Here is a 21112-nt window from a genome sequence, read left to right as displayed (position 1 = left end):
GCGATAGCCATCAAGTAAACACCAACAACCCAAAGCTGTGCATAGGCATCATTGAACAAGCGGCAATAAGGCTTTTTAAAACAAACGCTTGAAACAGACAACTTACCACCTAATAGAAAAGAGAGAAACAAAAGAAATCCTCGGCTTTAGCCCATCTCGCTGGTGACTGTGACAAAACACTGCGTGGATGTGGGAAGGACAAGAGAGGAAGGATGGGGGGGACGGAAGGGGAGGGGAGGGCAGTGGGTGGGGAAGCTAGCACCTGCTCCACTGATGCTCCCTGGGGGGAACGAGGGTTGGAGAGAGAAGGGAAGATGTGACCCCCCCCTCTCGCCACGCCGCCTTTCCACATGCATGCACACACAGTGCTGATAACTCACACGGGGCGAAAAGGCAATGGAGACATGATGCTCATGTCATCATGTCAACACATCTGCTAGTTGAAGTCGAGCTACTCGGTGCTCACCAACCCATCGGGCAACTTCTTTGTTTCATGGGCTTTTGCGATATACATACAGGCAAGTCCAAATTAAAAGTCAAGCAGAGTACCATATAATGCCACAACATAATGAGCAACACTATACAATGTGTGCATTCTCTCATTTTAGTATGTATCAGTCAAACAGTAAACTTCAACTAGAATTGACAAACAGTTACTTGTATACTTGCCATTAAAAAGCTACTTTCCTATTAAAAAAAAAAAAAACTTCCTCCTGCAGCTCTCAAAAGAAGGCAAAAGTGCTGTGGATTGTACAAATCAAATAAAAGAAGCTTTATCAACAATGGAGGTAAAAAAGTGCAGCACTGGCTTCTTCTTGCCGTGTACACCAAAAGTCTGCAATTAATTAATTTTGCTGCCACCTTGTGGAATCTATAGGTCTTAGTTAATTCTAAAAATTACAAAAAAATAATAACAAATACTTATGAGTCATTTACACATGGGTTTTTGTTATTTGCCACAGAACAGCTTTCTATAGATGCCAAAAGATGGCAAAAAAATCAATCATTTGTCTAAATTATGCTTTTCAACGTCAGAAACAAAACAAAAATCAAAATTGGGTCTCCTCCTAATTTATTAAATTGACTTACTCATCATATTTAGCAATTAATTTGTTGTATTAATGGCAACAGGTGGATACGCAGATTCATGGCACCTTCCGCCATCTCGTGGAAGAGCTTTTAATTTTTCTGCCAGTCACTATACATCACTGGCATGAATAGACAAACAACTTAAAGAAACATTATTTGACGCAATCAAATGATTCTTTCGGACAAATCGAGTGAATTGGGTCAAATGGCCATCAAACTAATTTGAATGGCAGCCAGCTTAAGCCCCTTCTACCTGTCTCAGCACACACAAATATTTCGCATCTGATTTGCATGGTTTTGTACCAGGACAACCTGATAAAACCAGTCGAGCATTTCCCTCCTAATTAATGTACCCGCCTATAACACACACAAAGACACATTCACAAAAAGCTCCTAGATGAACACACATGGCTGTTGTGCTCAACCCTATACAGGGGAAAAAATTGTGTGCGTGTGTGTCTACGGGGACATTGTAGCTTGACATGATTTATGGTGTGGCTGTGCACAGTCAGACACACTCTGAAGTGGGTGGTGTCTCACCTCCATCCTTTGTGACCTGTACAGATTGACTGCTGCGTGTGTGCGCAAGTGTGCGTGCACTCATTGTGTGAGGAGAGGATAGGAATGACTGATAGATTAACGTACACAAAAGTGCGTGCCTTTCCTGCAGGTGCATGAGTGACTGATGGATCATGCTCTGTCTGTGCGTATGCTTTTCCAGAGGGGTGGGGGTCAAAGCGCACGGCGCAGTGGTGGGTAACACTGCGCCACTCCCCCCCCCCCCCACCCCCCACCTCACCATGTAAAAGAGGCCAAGCACAGAGGCTATTATGAAGTGTGGCAGTAATAGCTGCAGGATTCTTTACTGCCTCTGGAGACCGCTCTCATTAGCCTATTCCTCTCTCATATAGCCTTCCATCCATCACACACGCGAGCATGCACACATTTGTATGCAAACTGCACACTCACCCATTGGGGAGCGCGCACTCCATTCATGTCAGGTGAGGATGCACCCATAACTAATAAATAAATAAATAAATAAATAAACGCTTGCTGCTTGTTTGTGGCCCACACATCAACACAATCACACACAGATGCATAGGATCAACTATGAACACCAACCCTTGATTATTTAAATGTATTCCTCCCTTCCCCCGATCAATGAAAATGAGCCCCCTGTTTGCTGCTCGGGTCAGGTGAGAGATCACAAACGGGGCAGAGTCAGAAACGTGGACGGCCCTGCGAGTTTACGTGAGCGCTACAGATTGGCTACTGAAGCAAAGACTCAAATTTTAAATGGAACACCTAACTGGCACTAGGCGCCCTCCAATTTGTTTACAAACATTTTTATAGACCAGAGAGCTTTAGTCACTGACAGTGGTCCCCACAATACTGTGGCTCATTGTTGACCCTCCTAAAAGTAATATCATAACAATAATGATAGTTATCGGTTTACAGTTACCGTAACATTGCCGCTAATTCCCACTACCTCTTCTGTTGTGTAGCTTTAAGCTATGATGATACAGTTGATATAATCGCAAATTGCATGTGTTGCCATAGCGTGTAACTGGTTGTATCACAGCAACGTAACACTCATGCACACACAAGCACACATGCAGTGCTGTAAAGATAGGCAGTAATCCAGTTTATTAGCACCACCCCTCTCTGCATTTTCCCTTTTGCATCTTATCGCTTGCTCGTTTTCTCCCTCTCTTATGATCCGCCCTCACACAAACACCTTCCCTCCGTGTGTTCTCCTCAAGCCTACGACAATGTTCACACAAACACACGCACACACACATGTTGTGTCAGTGTACCGCCTGGGGGGCTGAGCTGAGGAAACAGGGTGGGGAGTGTGCTGTTCTTTTCCCGCCTCAGCTCCCAGCACGTCCTGCAGAGAGAATTACCTTCCCTTTGTCTGTGTGAAAAGGCCGCTGCCTTTACCATCTGTGCAGTGTGCGTGTGTGTGTGCGTGTGTGTGTGTGCGTACAGGGCATTTTGGACTACGTTCCAGACCAACAATAGGTGAAAATCTCCAATATTAAGAAACCGTCCCACATGCTTTCAACACAATTCAACGTATGTCTTTGAAAATTGCAGCATGAAAAATATAGAAAATATTGTGCATATTGTAATGTTTGTGTTTGAGACATGGTGAGGCGGCTTGTGAGTGTCTGGGCGTGAGCTGAGGCGGACAGCAGCTCCAGTATGTGTGTGCTCATTTTTTAATTACTTTTCCTGTAATAGTCATTGTTCACACAGAGCAGAGACAATATATTGAATTAGATGTTGCTAGATGTTTTAGCATTACCTTAACATCTATGGAAATTTCCATTAGCCCGTCTTTGGTTTTACGCGGGAGTTTTACAGCAAAGGACGTGACAAATACACAGATTGACGCAAGCACGCTTTGCCTCTTATGATGAGAACTGAGTGAGTTTAAAGTTTAAGTTTAAAGGGTGTGGAAGACGTATTTTTGCCTTATTGGATAAGCGAGAGTTCAATGTCGACGTCCACCAGTTTCTCTCCATGTCCTCATTCCTTCAGCCCCAATTGTGCCGCCTCTGTATCTGTCTCACTCCAGATGGGTGGCAGAGAGTAGCAGCTTGCTGTGGTAAGGCCAATTATTTACATAATTATGATCTCCCACTTAACCACATGATCCCTTACCTGGGCGGAGGCAATTAAAGGAAGCATCATTATGCAGATTATGCAAATGCAGACAGAAGCGGAACGAGGCGGCGCACATGCCCGAGCAAAGGCGTGCCCCTGTAGCGTGTGAGCGTGAACCCTGCCGCTCATCGTGCGTGTGCAACAGAAGGTGGTGACGTTGGCGGATTACGGCTGTTCATGTTTGCAAACTGTGGGGGCCTGCTGTAATAAACTGCAATTTGCCTTCTTGTGTCAAGTGTGGATCAGAGATTAAAAATTGTAAGAAATCCAATTTCACCCACTGCAATAATATTTGGTGATGAATATGGGGTTTTTAGACACACTGTACTGTAATGTGGGAAAAGAAAGACGCAATCTTGAATACACTTTTCAGATGTTTTTTTAAAGATTAATTTTGTGCCTGTCTGAACATAGTTTATTAGAATTTTAATTCCATTTTAATATTTTTAATTCATATTAATGTTATCTCATTTACTTTTACTGTTCCTGCCCCCCCAAATTCAGTATTTTAATGATATTAATCTATTTTTAATTTATTTGAATCCATGTTAATGTTAATTAATTGTTATTTACTGTTTCTCTATATCTCGCAATTTTATTAATTAAGGACTACCTTTAGCAACAGGTATTTAAAATGATATAAAAAGAATACAATAATTGTACTAATTAATTTATTGTAAATGAAAAAATCATGTAAACAAAAAGATATTTTTTCTCTTGTGAGTGTTTTGTGATATTTATTTTTTATTTTTTTAAGCAGACCCAGAATGGTTCTTTGCTCTGGTCCATAGCAATTTACACTTTAGATTGTGCATAATTATTGTGATTTGTTAAAAGGTGGTTGGGTCTGAAAATTGATCTCTACTGCGATGTCGTTAGTATAAAACAAAATACATTATGTCCGATAAACCTGAACGTCCAAACTGCTGTTAATTAGCTCTCTGTATGCACATCAGACAAACACACACGCACTAACAAACAAACACCCACACTCACACAAACAGTGACACATTCAATCAATTACATTTTGACATGGTTCATGAACATGCAGATGGTGCGGCACCATTGGGGGCGGACAAGTCGAGTTTCCCATTCGCTGTTTAACTCCTTCGGAGTGCTGTTTGTGTGTGCGTACGTGCACACTGAGCCTGAAGCGAGGTAACACGCATACCGATTTTCAAATCCCTCGAAACGCATCCCACACCACAGGATAATCTTTCACAGACATCAAAGAATCAGGCCCCTGCTGACTTTTATTGCAAGGAAGGGCAAATGTTCAAATTTGTCAGTAAGTGTGCACTTGGAGCAATTAGTCCACTTGACTACTCTGCATCGACATTTAACACTTGAAATCGAACAACTGCTAATCACGCGTCTTTGGCACCTCATCTTCCAATCGGCCCATTTACGGAGCTTTTGATTCCACCGTTACCGGACTAATAACGCTCTGAGGAGGAGCAAAATGTCCAGTTGACTGGTCTTCATACATCTGCGCAGGTCCAAAGGTACAAAAATGAGTTGATTGTAGATGACAATATTGGTTAGCCTAGCTATATATAGCTATTTAGCTGATGACTGCCATTATATTTATAGGATATCTATAGCATACTATGTCTGAAAGGAAGGGTTTTAACAACTGAGTGATGATGAAAATAACATTAGCGACCGCTATACTGCACTGAAAAAATTACATGACCGATTAAGTGACTGTAAATCAACTTTCATCACATTATAGAAGACTACAGGAAATGTTGAAACATCCAACCACTGCTTTATTTCTTCAACTAATATTAACAATATCAAATTGGAGCTGCGACTCTTTCACTTGGCTTATCCTCCCGCCATCTGCTTATCACGCACTAACCAGCAGATTTTTTTTTTTCATACGACTGTGCGTGTGTGTGTAGATGTGTTTGTGTGAGCCCATATAGAATGCACATGTGTGTGCGTGTGCATGCAAGTGCATGTGTGTGTGTGTGTGTGTGTGTGTGTGTGTGTGTGTGTGTGTGGACTAGCAGGAGTTATCACCTCGGGTCAAAATCTGCTGGCATTTATCCTAATCTGCAGCTCAGTGAGCACGCATCCTGCATGTGTGAGCAAATGTGTGTGTGTGCGTTTCACACGTGAGATTTCACAACAAAGTCACTGTATGCGCTGGTTGTAGTAATTGGATGTAAACAATGCAGCGTTCACACGTGTCATTAACGTGTGCCTGTAAGTGAATTTCGCAGCTAATTACAAGCTCATTAGTGACACCAGCTCTTTTTGACCAATTAGGCTTAGCCAGCGCTTTTTTTTTTTTTTTGCTGGATTTGTGCTTTAGTGGTTGGAAACATAAGAAATGCTATTTTATTCATTCCCTGTCTTTTAATTTTTTCGACGTCTACCACATCTCTGGAGGACGGAATTCTTTTTTTGATGGATTACGTCTTGTGTCTAAGTGTAAGATTTTTTTTAATCTCTTCTACGTTGTAAAGCTGTTGTCATGGAGTTTTATTCATCTCATTAATAACAGTGCCCTTGAGGTGAAGCACACTATGACCCTGTTTTCATCGACACACACACATTGACGCACGCATACGCGCACACGCGCATTCAATTAACACCACATGAGAGGCTGACAGCAGCGTGGTTTGAGGCAGTGCATGTCTCATTGAACCCACCCCCCGCCCTCGCCACCATCCTTTCTTGTGCCCATAAAATGGCCCATTGAGGGTTCTAAGGGAAAAAAATATATATTTCAAAGTCTCAGTAACCTAATGTACGCACGTACCGATAATGGGGACAAATGTGAGCATGTCAGATGTCTCTAAAGAAATATCCTGAGTGTAGTATGGGGTCTGTTGAGAATGATTCTTTTACTCCTCGATAAGCCCGGGAAAACAATTTGGGCAGATAACTGTAAACATTAAACTGGTTCAATATTCACGATAACGTATCCTTAAGTGGGGCCAGGGTTACAATTATTTTTGAGTTTTCATTATAGTGTTTTTTTTTTTTTTTTTTATTCAGTTAGCCACCGTGGGGACAAGCGGTATAGAAAATGGATGGACGGTTTTAAGTAGTTTTTTGAGCAGATTTGTTAGTTTGTATTATTTTTTTTTTTTTGAAAATGCCTCATTTTTAAATTTGTTTAAGTATTTGTTTATTTTTAATGGGGTGTTAGTTGAGTGCAAGATTAAAAAAAAGTCACTAAGTATTGTTTAATAAAGTACAGTAAGCTAAAATTCTCAAACATTTGACCTTTTTTCTGGACGGACAGACACCAATACCGAAATAATTACTTTTAAAATGAACCCTGAAAGCTCAAGTATTAATTGACAAAGATGAAAACAAAGGACACTGCCACTATAATTAAAGTTAGTTTTTATTCTACTTTATTAACAAAAAAAATTCCATTTTAGTTTGAGTTATTTTGTTAGTTTTCAGAAACTGTAATAATCTAACACAGACCAAAAATCAGTTGTAATTTCTGCTTCTTTTCCTCTTTCGTCCCCAATGGCTGAGCCTGTTGCTGTACGGATTCTGCACTTATTAAATGAGACAAGATCTGAGGTGGACCGCTAGTCCGGAGGCATTGCTTTGGAGGATTCTGAATCAAACGGCCGGGTCAATTCTTATTGGCACAACCACTTGCCTGACGGTGTCTACCTGCGGCGCATCATGCCATTAAATGGAATCCCATGCTGTTTAAGATAACAATGTACAGCACTATATCATATGATAAATGTTGCCCACTCTGCAGCCTGGTCATCCTGGAAGAGGTGGGGAAACCCTCCATATGCGCTTTTGCTTATGCCGGTACACAACAGCATATGATAGCAAAATAAGGTACCGGTATAATAAATGCAAATGATCAAATATTACTTGAACTACTGTCTTTGCTCAGGGTCTCACACTGGAATCAAAACCCAGCTGGCACTCAGAGCAGTCCAAAATGAAAAACAGAGCGCTAAGAAGCCCAGGAAAACCAGCAAGTGGGAAGCAAGAGGCCATTGTTAAACGGCTCCAAACCGCAAGACACACTTAGCTTCAAAACACGCTTAGGAATTGCTTGAGTCCGGCTGACTGCAGTCGAACGAGTAGAATATTTGTTGCATGAGAGCCTGAGCCAGAGTGGGGAGCGTGTAGTGTGCGTGTGTGTGTGTGTGCGTGCGTGTGTGTGTATGTGTGAGCGCCTTCACATGACATGTGCCATAAATCACACGCCACATTGTCCTTGCAGCGCTAACACATATCATAGAAATCAATGCAGAGGTCAAGTTGAACAGGGCGAGCCAGAGGCTGAAAACACAACAGCAGCCAATAAAGATGACCCGCCAGCACACACGTCAAAAAGAGCTCTATGTCAAATAACACACTCACACACATGCAAATATATACATGCAGTGAAATGCAAATATCAAGGTTTTTTTATTTTTTTTGCTCTATGTATTGCTATTGTGTTTTACTAATATTCAGAAGACCTGATTCAGAGGAATTAAAAAAGGACAAAACAATTTTTAAATATTAATAATAGTTTGCCCCAGTGTGCTGTACATCTTTAATTAATTAAAATAAGCACCAAACAACAACCTCTGGTGCTCATTTGAGAACGACACTAAAATTCCTATGTGCCCTCCTAAATACACAACATGTAAAAAGGGATTGTTCACTATCTGCCAAACTGCTGATTTCTGTGACCTGAGTTGAGTTCACTGCTACATCAGCGCAATGAGTTTCTGCTCACGAGGCAAAACAAAAAAAACTAGCTATCGATGACAATCACAGAGTATGTGGTTACTTCCGAAGATTGATATTTATTAGGGCATACCCACATACTTGATTGAGACATTTTCACTCATGTAATGAGTATGATCGCGCCTGATTTCCTATTGTCACCTCTCATACTAATCCATGCTACCCCCTCCCACATGTACATATTTTGCTCCTAACCCCCCCATGCTGTCAAATGATCATTGAGGATGGAGCCGCTGGCATCGTCGCCACAGCAACCATACTGCTTAGGGTCAGGAGGGAGTGAAGGGCGGGGGTGGAAACACACATACACATAGACACACATAGATACACACACTCGCACAATCACGTGCATCGGAAGGTGGCAGCCATGACACATGCACACACAGAAAGAGCATGAGAAAAACATATGGAAAGCCATTTATGATTCATTCAATATCCTTCATATCCATCTTAATGTCCATGTGTTAATTAATATGCTCTTTGTCCCCATTAGTAAGACAACACAAGGCACTAGTAGAATAACTGTCGAACTAGTAAAGTTGTTGTGTTTTTTTCACTACTGTATGACATTTCTGTACACTAGCAGGAAAACTCCATGTTGCAAATCAGGCAAAAACTCAAACTAATTAAATAAAGCGCAACCTCGGATGCTTGAAAAAGATGACAACAGTAGGCAGGATGTTTCATAGTGAGATTTCTCTCTCTCTAACACACTCACACACACACGCTAACAATGACAAAGCCCCGACATAATCACAGTGCTTCAATCATTTATGACAGCAGATGTATAATTCAAAAAGCAGCATGAAAGATTCACAAAGGCGCGGTACATTGTTTAATCTGCCCCCCACCTCCCTACTTTAGACAGACGCACACATGCACACACACTCTGGCACCTGACCTGGCCCAACAGCAGGAGGCTTAATCATCACACACAATTTAAAGGTGCTGGGGTGAAAGGAAAACCTGTCGTACAAGTATTCTTCAGTTATAACTCTCTCGTCATTTTTTGAGGGGTAAATACCACAGTTTCCACTCCTGACTTCTCACCTTGTTGTGAGAATTGTTCTCACCCTGCTTTAGCTTTTCACGCCTTTCACTATTCACATCCAGACGTGACAATAACACTCACACTCTGTTCCTAAGTGGAAGTACAGATACGTACACTGGCACGTTCTTCAGACACGAGTTATCATTCAGCCAATGTTTTGCTTTGATTTGCAAGCACAAACTCAATTTAACTCCCGTCACAAAAAGCAGCTGTTTAATCAAATATAAAACAACGATCGCGACATCTTGTGTACTTAAAACAACATGGCATATAAAGCCCGCTTACCATCACGCTAACAAACAATGCAAAACGGTGTTGACACCCTAATGGTTAGCATCAGTAGTTGTGGTTTTAGAGACAATGGGTATCTGAACAACAACAGTGGCGCAACACATGTAGGCAACAGATAACATGACTCACTGGCATATATTCTTTATCCTTTATGAAAATTGAGCAATATTACAGTAGGAGTAGAAGAAGTCATGTAACTATTATTATAAAAATATATAGTGGAAGATATCTATTCTTTGTTTTTGTTTTTTTTTGTCTGCACAGTATTATACTGCCTCCTGGTGGTCAGAGTGGAAAAACCAGAAGGATTAGTACAATGTAATTGATTACAGCAAATAACACTGAGGTTCCTGTTTGTTCTCAGACAAAGTCCTTGCATAAAACCAAAATGAAATTGAGGAAGCAAAATAAACACAGACATTTAGAAACGAGTGAGAAGAAGCATAGCTTGTAGTTGTTTCGAGTCATGAATTATTGTATTTAAGTACAAAAGCAAAACCATCACAAAATAGTTTTTCTCTTTTGTTAATTTGTATAGTGCTTTTACTGAGAAGAAATTAAATTACGAGACACAGCTTCGACAAGATAATCAGGATTGAACTGAAGTATTTGTGACTTCCTACCACCGGTAACGCAACTGTCTCCACGTACACTACTGGAAAGCAACTCTCAAGTCATTACCACTCATTGCCAAGGAGTGTATGTTGTCATTAATGTGTTTGTCATATTAAGACACCGATACTACCGATCTGGCTGATGATAAGGATCTCTTTCTTCTACTTTTTTCCTCTATTTGCATTTTTTAATTTATATATATATATATATATATATATATATATATATATATATATATATATATATATATATATATATATATATATATATATATATATATATATATATATACACACATATATGTATGTGTGTGTGTGTGTGTGTGTGTGTGTGTGTGTGTGTGTGTGTGTATATATATATATATATATATATATATATATATATATATATATATATATATATATATATATATATATAACATTTGATATTTTTTCTATAATGTCTCAGTGAATGATGCAAAGAGACTTACAGTACATAATGTATTTTTTACAACAGTTCCCATATGTTTTGATATATAAGTTTCTGACATTCTACCAGCAGCACGGAGACTCAGTGGTTAGCATGTCCACCTTCCAGTTTTAACTTTCGGTGTTTGAATTTTAGTTCCAACTTTCCTGTGTTAAAATTTCTCCAGGTACTATAAATGTTATTGAATAAATTTACCCCTTACACACATTTTACTGCATGTAAATATAAATGTATTTTTCCCAAAGCTAATGAAAGCAAAAAATAATTCCTTAACTTGCTGTCACCCGGTCACTGTCAAGAAAAGGGCGACTATCGCACCACTTTGAAGAAATGAAGACTTTCACTTGCAAGCTCCCCAAATAAGAGGCTGAGTGCTTGCTTCAAGTTATTTTCTACTCTGTTTAAATCTACTGCAAATCTAACACGTAAAACAAAAGACAATTCAACACAGTATATTTATACACCATAACATATTACATATCAAATCAGCTATCTTAATGCTAAAATATAATGTGAAATGCCATGGACGGGCTAAGAGAAACTAGCACAGATGTTTCGCTAATTGTAAAGCTTCAGACAACTGCTGCACGAGTGTGCAGAATACCAAAAGAACCTGAAGAAGAAGAAGAACTGGACGTACCTGGGAGGAAGAAGTGCGGTGCCTTTAATCCGAACATGCCTCCACTCTGACTGGAAGTGAGGGTCAGGTTAAAAAGCTCGTCGTTGGCTGTTAGTCATCCACCCCTGCCCCCACTTCTCTCGTTCTTCCCGCAGGGGTGGCCAGGAGGTCAGAGGAGGTGAGAGGTCAGCCTCTGTCTACTCCCCTTTGCCCCCGGTAGACTGAACCTGCGTGGAGCCAAAAAAAAGGTGGAGGACAATTGATTGGACTCCGGGCTGGGAACGAGCGGCTGTCTTATCATTCCTCCCTTTGACTGTCTGAGAGGAAGAGGATGGATAGAGAGAAAAAAAAGTGAAGAAGCTCCTGGCAGGCTTGGTCCTTCCTCTCCTTCTTTTCAGTCTTTGTAATCCCTTCCTCACTACTATTCATTCAGCAGCTTCTTGCTCATCCAGCTTTTTACCGCTGCTCCCGTTCCCCTTATTTTCTGCGCCTCTTTTCAGGATTTATCCTGCTTCCTTTTGCCTCCTCGGTCCCACTAGTGACTGCTTAGCTTAGCAGGCACCCAAGAGGAGGAGGAAGAAGAGAAAAAAGAAGGGGGGGGAGAGGAGGAGAATCACTAGATGGACCAGTGAGGGAGAGATGAATGAGTTTGCGTGTGTGGAAGACGAGGAATGAAGCTGCGTCGTATGGGGGGAGTGCGCCACCTCCCCCCCCCCCCCCCCCCCCCCCCCGTGTGTGTGTGTGTGTGCGTGTTCGTAAAAGAGGTTGGATGAGAGGAAGAGGAAGCGAGGAGAGCGAAAGAGGGTGTTGATGCACTTCTCATTATCAGTAGATTGGACTGGTGCCTGAGTGACAGCTGATTCATCATGGGAGAGAGACAGTGTGTGTGTATGCGTGAGTATACGTGTGCGTGTGTGTGCATACTCAGTCCAGTTCTCGCTCTCATCTTCTTTTTCTTCCGCTTTTTCCTCTTCTTTCTCAACTACCAGTCTGTGTACTGATGCTGTTTTGGACCACATGGATGGGACCTGCAAAAAACACACACACACACACGCACACACACGCACAGACACACATTCCTAGATTTTCCAGGCATCTGTACTTAACTGACAGTTCAACTAATTATTGATTTGCTGATATGATGAGGTGGTTTCACTGTCATAACGGCCCTTTGAGTGAAACGGATGAAACTCGTTCTGCCTCCCTCACCCAATAAAATATAGATGTTGGCCTGTTTAACTGCTGTTTCTCCTTTTTCCTTCCCCCCTCCTCTTGGGGTTTCGGTAGCGTCGAGTGTAGTAATACTGAATCGACCGACAGGACAAGATCTCCCCTAAGGGTCTACCTGGGTGATTGGCCACATGGCATCCATTGCAGATTGGTTATCATGGAAGGGGAAACCTTCTCTCTATGATCCCATATGAAGATTTCTTCCTTGAGTTTTTGCCGTGCCCGGTTCTCTAGAACAGGGTAGAATAGTTGGACAACCCTGCTCTGAAGCAAAGGTATGGCATCATTGATTCAAAATCATGCCCCATTGGCAGTAGGTGAGATGTGAGCTCTGAGTGGACTTTATTTGATGGAGAGCTTGACTAACTGGATGTGTCATACTGTATGGGGCCTGTCTAAGCAATGGAAACCTGTGACTCTGTGTGTGGGTGGAGGGGAGGGATGCTGCTATTGCATAGGAGCTGTACTTAGGTAAATTCATAGAAATCGAAAAAATAAAAAAATAAATACTCTGATAAAAGTATAAATTGGCCCACTGATTCAAGTGCTGTAGTCTAGTAACAGTAAACGTGTTTTAAACCTACTCAGATAAGTACAAGTGGCTATAAATAGCCTTGAGAACGATTTGTGTAATTTACTTCCATGTTAATTTCCTGTGTAGGTTTACAATAGTCGTGTGTCCAAATACTTTTGTCCATATGGCTGTACAGGGTTTGATAAGCAGTTGTGGGAGCAGTTATGACATGTTGGCCAACCACAAACTGACAACAGCAACCCAGTGTGGAGGGGAGATAAAGCAAAAAGAGGAAACGTTAAAGTGGAGAGGAGGCAGAAGTATTTACATTCTATGACTTAAGTAGAAGCATACTCGTGTTAAAAAACGACTGCTAAAAGCAGAAATAAGGATTCAATTTATTCAGATAGAAAGTGCAGAATTAAAGCGTACTAAAGTACTTTAGCAAAATGCAAAAACGGATTTAATCATATTGAATACATATTTTGCTAACTGAAAAACACTGCACACAAAATATGTTTCCTGCTCTAACGTGTTTAGTCCTTATATTTAAAAAAAAAAGCATACGACATGCTATCAAAGATATGACTAACTTTATTTACGAGTTTTGTCAGGTACAGGACTACGAGTTGTCGTCCTGACGTTTTATTTTTTGACTTGCAAGCACAGACTGGAAATGCGAGCATTGTATGATGGCAGTGAACTGGACCCAATTCACGTCACAATTCCTTTGGCAAAAGGCGAACATTTTTTCAAAAAGAGGCATTAAGCCGTCTATGGCCACTTTAAATTTACTGTCAAACTAAACATAATACAAAGAGCAAGTTTAGTCTTTCAGTCCACTAAGTAAATGCTAACGCTAAATAGCATCTCTGCTGCTATGCTATAATCTAATAGCCAACGGGTTGAACACAAACAATGGAGCAACGCATGTAGACAGACAACACAACAGTATATTTATATTTTTATCCTCTGCGAAGAATGACTAATATCAGTGCTGCACTGTGAGTAACAAATTCAAAGGCATGTCAAGGTACAGCACTGCACTTTCTAGAGAGCTCCAGTTGGAGACAGTCTGGGCTCTCCAGCCCTTATGGGTCACGCTCCGCTGCAGTGAGGTCAATAGAGGGACGTGAGGAGCCACGGCGCGACCTGCGATGATTACAAACAACAGCCAATAACGAGCGAGCACCCCTGACCTCATTGCTGTGGAAACACCAGGGAAGGCCTGTCACTGAGGGAGTCATATAAGTCAATCTAAGAGGAGCGGGGGAGAAGAGAGCCTCATGATGAGGTCAATAAAACCTTTAAATCATTTTTTCCCCTTCAAGGGGGAATTGCTCTCCCGCCTTCAAAACAGACGCCGTAACAGACTTGTGAAACTGCCTTCCTCCCTACCTTCCCCCTCCTCTATCTCCGGCTCACTTCCTTGGCTCTCTATCACTTGCCTGTCAGATGCACGCTGTGGCAGAATAAGAGACGACATCCCGGTCCCTGCTGTAACCAGGGGCTGCCATCAGCACTTAAACATTTCTCTCTACCCCATGCACCCCCCATCCCATCCCATCCCCCCACCCTCCCTACTTTTTCCTCTCTCGCCAACCGCTGACAGGCGACCACAGAGAGATGACAAACACAAGCCGCCAAATGATGAAGAAAAGACAAAGCCTAGCATCCTCCCTTACTTCCCCCTTGATGTTTTTGCTACCCCCCACACACACTCGTCTAAGCCCGTTGACCCACGAGTGAGTGAGCGAGCATCATTACCTAGCCAGTCACTCTAGTACCATCGGTGTGCGTGCCTGTTAGTAAATATATTTGTCATTCCCAATGTCAGCACAGCAGACATTAAAAGCGCAGTAAGGAGAGAAGATTAAAAGATGGAGGAGGAGAAGTAGGAAGGAATGGAGGGACTGGGGAGGGTACGAGAGGGGGGGTGTACTGATCCTGCATTATATCAAAAATAATTGTCAGAAGAGGTCATTGTGCCTGTATGTTATGTAGAAACAGCAATCTTTCTCGTCAACCTCGCCGTCTCCTGCATAGCGAGATATTTAATTAGACACTGATGGGTTCAAAAAAATGCAAAGGGAGGTGAAAAATTAGGTAAAAAAAAAAATCTAAGTGAAAGTGAATACACAACAGTGTTGCACTCGTGGCCAAGCATGGGGTAGAAATGCGAGAATACAGGGATGGATGGATGGATGGATGGATGGATGGATGGATGGATGGATGGATGGATGGATGGATGGATGGATGGATGGATGGATGGATGGATGGATGGATGGATGGATGGATGGATGGATGGATGGATGGATGGATGGAGGTATAGATAGATTGATCGATCCATATTAATCGATACATGACGGATGGATAATGATTTTCTTTTTCATTTCAATTACTGGAAATAACTGTCAAAGACACAATCGCCCACCCATCCAATTGATCGCATTCATCCCCTGAAAGGTCATGGGAAAGCTAACACCTGTCTGAACTGATTAAGATGTGTTCCAACACTTTTGTCCCGACATTTGGCAGGCCCAGTGGATGTATTGATCCAGCAGTGACAAAGGGAGGGGTTATAGTTAGCCCGTTGAGGGCCCTCACAATCAATCTCGTCCTCATAGAATGATACACACTTAAAAGTGCCGGGTTAAAAATTGGACAGACCTAGGAAGTTGCCACAACTTCCGGTTGTTTTGCAAAAAAATATAACAATCCATTTTTTTTTTTACCTAGCAGTTTTAAGAGTTTTAGGCACGTTTGGGGCATTAAGAAAATCTGGTGGTTCCTTGACTTACAATTTGAATTTCCTCTGTGACCAACCTCATAACTCAGTTTACTAGTAAATGAAATCATTTTCTCTATTAAAATGAACAACGAGCACTTATAGAAACAGGCTGGACGCATCCATCAGTCAATCTATGGATTTTGCCCACCTGCACCACTAGATTGCCATCACCATGACAGACAGAGTTGAGTTTTGAACTTCTCTCATCACAATTTCCCCGCTCCCGGCCTTATAACCACGAGAGCCGAGCCCTGACCTCCTCTGACCCGGCCGTGTGACCTTTACACACGTCTGTCCCTTTGGATGATTTGTGACCTCAGCAGACCGCAAATCACTTCAATGGAAGACGTTCCAACTTGTGCTGACTTGTTGCCAAATTATTTTGCATATGTGTATTCACTTGACATTATGCGTCCCTCTTTCGCTCTTATTTCAAACAATGTAATGTCCCATCAAAATAATTAGCCAACTCCCATTATATTGCAAATCACTCCTCGTGTAGTATTAGAGAAAAAGTGGCGGATCATCACCTAGTATTTTTGTTTGTAAATCCACAAATATGTGATTGGTCACCTTGTTCAGCTTTGAGGCATCAAGCTGATGGAAACTGGGCAAGCACGAAAACAACTATACGAACATAATTCCCCCCCCCCCAATTTCCATGCTCTTGATCATCACACGCATACACACACGTTACCTGAGGGGGTCTGAGCTACCCCCCACCTTCTCACTCCCCATACAGGCCTTCACCCCACATGCTCATCTCAATTAATCACCCAGCCAAACAGATGTCTGGAACAAAGGAAGGCTCTGCAGGCCTGTGGCATGTAAAACGGGAGGGGGATGAGTTAGGAGAAGGGGGAAGTGGTGTGGTGGGGATAGAAGAGAGAGGTCGGAAGGATGGAGAAGAGGGGAAGTGAGGGAGGAAGAAAGGAGAAGGAAGGAAGGAAATAGTAGGCGAGGAATGCAGAGAAGGATGGATGGAAGTAGGACAGAGGATTACAGAAGGAGAGTTGAAGGACGGAAAGAGGAGGAAGGAGAAATGTCCAGAACTTAACTAGTCAAATTTTAAAATCTCACTACTGATACAAGTAAGTTTTCCACTACTAGTACTACCTTTGGCCTAGGAGTACAATCTTAAGATGGCTAAACGTGCTACTAGACACATTCTCAAATTTGCAAGTTGACATCTGGCAGTTGACGAGTTATAATATTAGCACCGTTTTGTTTCACCAGTAACATATCAGCTCATCCTAGTAGGTCAAAAGTGGCCCGAAGAAATTGTTACTTAGACACAGTCGTTCCTCTATTTTTGTGCCTTCGATGCTCTACTTGTGCTCTGAAGGACAAACAACATACTACTGTACATGGATTTCAATCGAGATATAGAATAAATGCTAAGAGCGGCAAGCAGTGGCGCATTCAGGTGTCCTTTGCAGCGCAGGATATTTGTGTTTCGAATTTAGTTAGCGTGTCATCTGCGACCTCGTGTTGCTCACGACATGTGACAACCGTGTAAAAAAAGAAAAGTCGTTTAAAAAGAGGAAGTCAGAGAAGACAACAAAAGGCCCTCCGCCAGATAAAAGAGCATCAACAAAACACTGGGTAGCAAATGACGCTGCATCGTACTGAGGAAGTGTGCGCCGAAATAGAGCAAAGATTGAAAACCTGCCAAGATAAAGACAAAGGCCCGCATTTGAAGTGTCACTTTTTGCTGCGATACTGTCACAAAACAAATGGCAGCCTTGACAGCTCCCGGTTGCTTTGAACGCCTCGCCGTCATCTTTTATTCACAAATGCAGATTTTATGCCTTTTACAGCTTGGATTGTAACCTGTTGTTAAGCGCATGCTACCCCCCCCCCCCCCCCCCTCTCGATTTTTGTGTTGAATTATTGACATCAACATAATGTACAGATGGAGAGAGCGTGAGGAGGGTGGCTGAGGGGGAAAGCGGGAGGGAAGAGGAAGAAGAGAAGAATAACAAATGTCTTCAGTCGGGACTTTGTAATATCGCCACCATCACGTCGCAGTTATAGAAACCATCAATACCATCCAGAAATGTATTATACTAAACCAACATACTATAACAGTATGACAAAAGCATACCTAAAAATTTAATAGCATGACAAAACATAAAAATATAAAAGGTTTTAAATTAGCATTTCATGACCAGTGTAAGGATTTCAAAGTAGGGATAAACTCTGGACAACCTATCAAGGGATAAAAACCGCCAGCACTCTGGCCCTGTGAGGATGATTCTTTTTTTAATTATACCATAACATGCTTTTATGAACATGAGCCCAAACTATGACTACCGCTCTCTCTCACCCTCTCAATCTGCCTGTAGAGTGAGTTACAGATCACATCAGCCAGGCAGACAGAAAGGCAAACAGTCCTGCGTTTCGCCTTAAATCACAGCGGCTGTGAAGGGAGGCTGGAAAGCACGGGAGGTGGGGTGACTTAGCAGAATAAAATAACAATATTGGACTTTTTCATCCATGAAATTACACGTACTTGTGGGTGGCAATATCTCAGGCATTTATTTTAGGAAACAAAGCTTTATATAACTTACATGCCATTTGAATAAAATGTGGTGATTTCTCTATTCATTTTCTTGGTTTTTTTTTTGATGGAGAAGAATTATCCTAAATATTATTCTTTAAAAATTAAAATGGAAAACAGTTAAGCAGTTTGTGCATCATATTTACGCCCTTGCTCATTTTGGTGTGCATGATTTGGTCACCGGGGGCAGCATAATATAGTCCTGCATACAAAATGAAGAAGGGCCTCAAATCTACAGTAACTACTAGTATTGTAAGTAACTCAGTAAAGTGCTGTAATATTATTTGTTTTTCGCTACACATGTGTTGATGCACAATCCACGTTCACATAATGGATGCTTAAAGCATTAGATGCTCCTCCATAAGACGGTCTATGTTTTTTTTTTTCTTTTTTTTTAGCATTAAGCTAAGCTGTATTTGAAGCAAAGTTTTCCTTTTTCTTGTGTTCAATTATGTTGTTTAAATGTCTACAACCACTGAAATACTAATACTAGTTTCATCGACTGGGCATGGCATTACACAGCGCCGATCTCGTTTTAAAGAACTGTCCTGTGTGTTTTAGCTTGCAAGTCAAAGCAAAAAAATTATCAGAAAAAAATATTTGCGCGTAAGGAATGAGTGAACGATTCCCAACATCAGCCGAAAGAATGAAGACCATCAGAATGATGCCAAAAATGAGTCATTACCTCTCAAAATGTAAATTAGTGACAAGATTCACCACAAGGTTGTTAAAACTGGAGGACATGTCACTCATCGCTCATTTTGTGACTTTACCCTTGGGGGGAAAAAAAATGGTTGATTGTGTATAAGCTGCCTGTTGAGATGCTTAGTCATAATTTGTTTTTGTTTGCACTGTTAAAAAACCTATTTTAGAAAATCAGAGCTGCGTCATCCTTTCCTCCACCAGAAATCTCACCCCACTTTTCACTCATCACTCACACTTGCTCCACTCTCTAGCGAGTCGGTGTCAACTCGTGTTTTCACCTCGGTGTCACAACATCACACACCACACGCACATGTTCACATACACACACATTCAAATGCCCCCACCCCCCGTTTCACTCATCACTCGCACTTGCTCCACTCTTTTGTGAGTCAGCGTCAAGTTGTGTTTTCACCTTAATGTCACGGCATCACGACTCACACACGCAAGCACAGACGGCACAACCAGAGGCTGGCTTACGTTAACGTTGTGTGACACTCACAGCGCTGATCCCAGGTCAGTCATTTGAGCTCCATCGTGCCCTACAGCGGATAAAGAGATTGGAAGAGATTATTGCACTGGTTTTGAGTGGGAGGTATTCATTTAATATAGGCTCAATACAGGGTGGGCCAAAAAGAGGGTATCCCTTGTTTATCGCAGGGGGTACAATGCAGGCCACCCCTGCCATAGAGGAAATCCACAATGTTGACACCATATTTATTATATTTTAAAACTTTATGCGTAATACCAATACAATATGCAAGTGCAGGAATTTTCTGTCCACTTGTCCATTGCTAATTTAGTCTATGCTTATTGAGCCAGCACTAATTTTGAATGTTGAAAAAAATAAATTGAACATACACTTATGCGACACATATGCGACGTATGAGAAATGTTATTAAATGAACTAGAGAATAGCCTGTTAATTAATTACCACAATTTCTTGGAATAAATATTAGAATGTATGATATAAATGTAGGTCAATGCTTTTGATTGTGTTTAAAGGAGAAGTCAAGTCAAAAAATGTTTTTGTAATAATATGTTCTGTGCTGCCCAACTAGTCAAAAACACAGGGTTGTGATTAGTGTTTCGTTTGTGGAATATGACATAAACAGGCAAAATCCACCTGTTTTATCCATCTCAGTGGGCGGCCATTTATACACTTGCTGTCGACTGTCATCACAGTTGCCAGGTCTCAGGTTGCAACCAATCACAGCTCACCAGTTTTCTGAAGCTGAAGCGTTTTCCTGGCGTCAACCTAAATGGCCAAAATATTACAAATTACTTTGTGTGTGTGTGTGTGTGTGTGCGTGTGTGTGTGTGTGCGTGTTGAGCTGTTAACGAAGATGTGGTGAGAGTGAGCTAATGAGAGTTAATTGGCCATCTGTCTGAGCTTGGTATCAGACAGGGCATTAGGCAGACAAGTCCTCAAGCCACAGGGGAAACAGGAACACCATCACTCTTTCGCCACATTTTTCCCTTATGCTCGTCTATTTAAAAGCTTTAAAAAAAAAAAAAATTAAAAAAATCCACTTCTGTAATCATAAGATTTCCGGTCAAAGTATCTACTGTACTGATAGTTACATACCGCGCTTTTGCAGGCAGAGAGTAAAGTGGGATTCCAGCTTCTCCCAATGGCATGTCAGATTTGTGCCTCCCTCTAGTGGAAAGATGCGAACACTGCAACCAGGTGCCAGACAAAGCGAACTGCCGCTGATGATATGATAAAATAAAGTAAAAATGTTTTTATTTGGGGCTGGGGGGGG

At 41.6% G+C, this 21112-nt stretch overlaps 1 protein-coding gene across 3 annotated transcripts in view; it reads right to left on the bottom strand.

The window, feature by feature from the left end:
* The window catches only part of LOC125971014 (genetic suppressor element 1), a 42918-nt gene that overhangs the window by 21349 nt on the left and 457 nt on the right, over nucleotides 1-21112 (bottom strand). For 2 of the 3 annotated variants that reach the window (XM_049723841.2, XM_049723842.2), the window contains exons 2-6: nucleotides 20935-21059; nucleotides 20473-20604; nucleotides 19827-19888; nucleotides 12471-12574; nucleotides 11568-11773 (exon numbers count right to left, since the gene is read on the bottom strand). In XM_049723841.2, coding sequence (XP_049579798.1) covers nucleotides 11568-11604 — 37 coding nt within the window. In that variant the 5' untranslated portion in view covers nucleotides 11605-11773; nucleotides 12471-12574; nucleotides 19827-19888; nucleotides 20473-20604; nucleotides 20935-21059. Of the gene's footprint in view, nucleotides 1-106; nucleotides 661-11567; nucleotides 11774-12470; nucleotides 12575-19826; nucleotides 19889-20472; nucleotides 20605-20934; nucleotides 21060-21112 lie in introns of those variants that run through there. The other variant, XM_049723844.2, reaches the window with a different exon arrangement.

Source organism: Syngnathus scovelli, chromosome 6 (assembly GCF_024217435.2).
Source record: "Syngnathus scovelli strain Florida chromosome 6, RoL_Ssco_1.2, whole genome shotgun sequence".
Classification (NCBI taxonomy): Eukaryota; Metazoa; Chordata; class Actinopteri; order Syngnathiformes; family Syngnathidae; genus Syngnathus; species Syngnathus scovelli.
The sequence above is the reverse complement of the archived record's forward strand: the minus strand, read 5'-3'. Positions and strand labels throughout refer to the sequence as shown.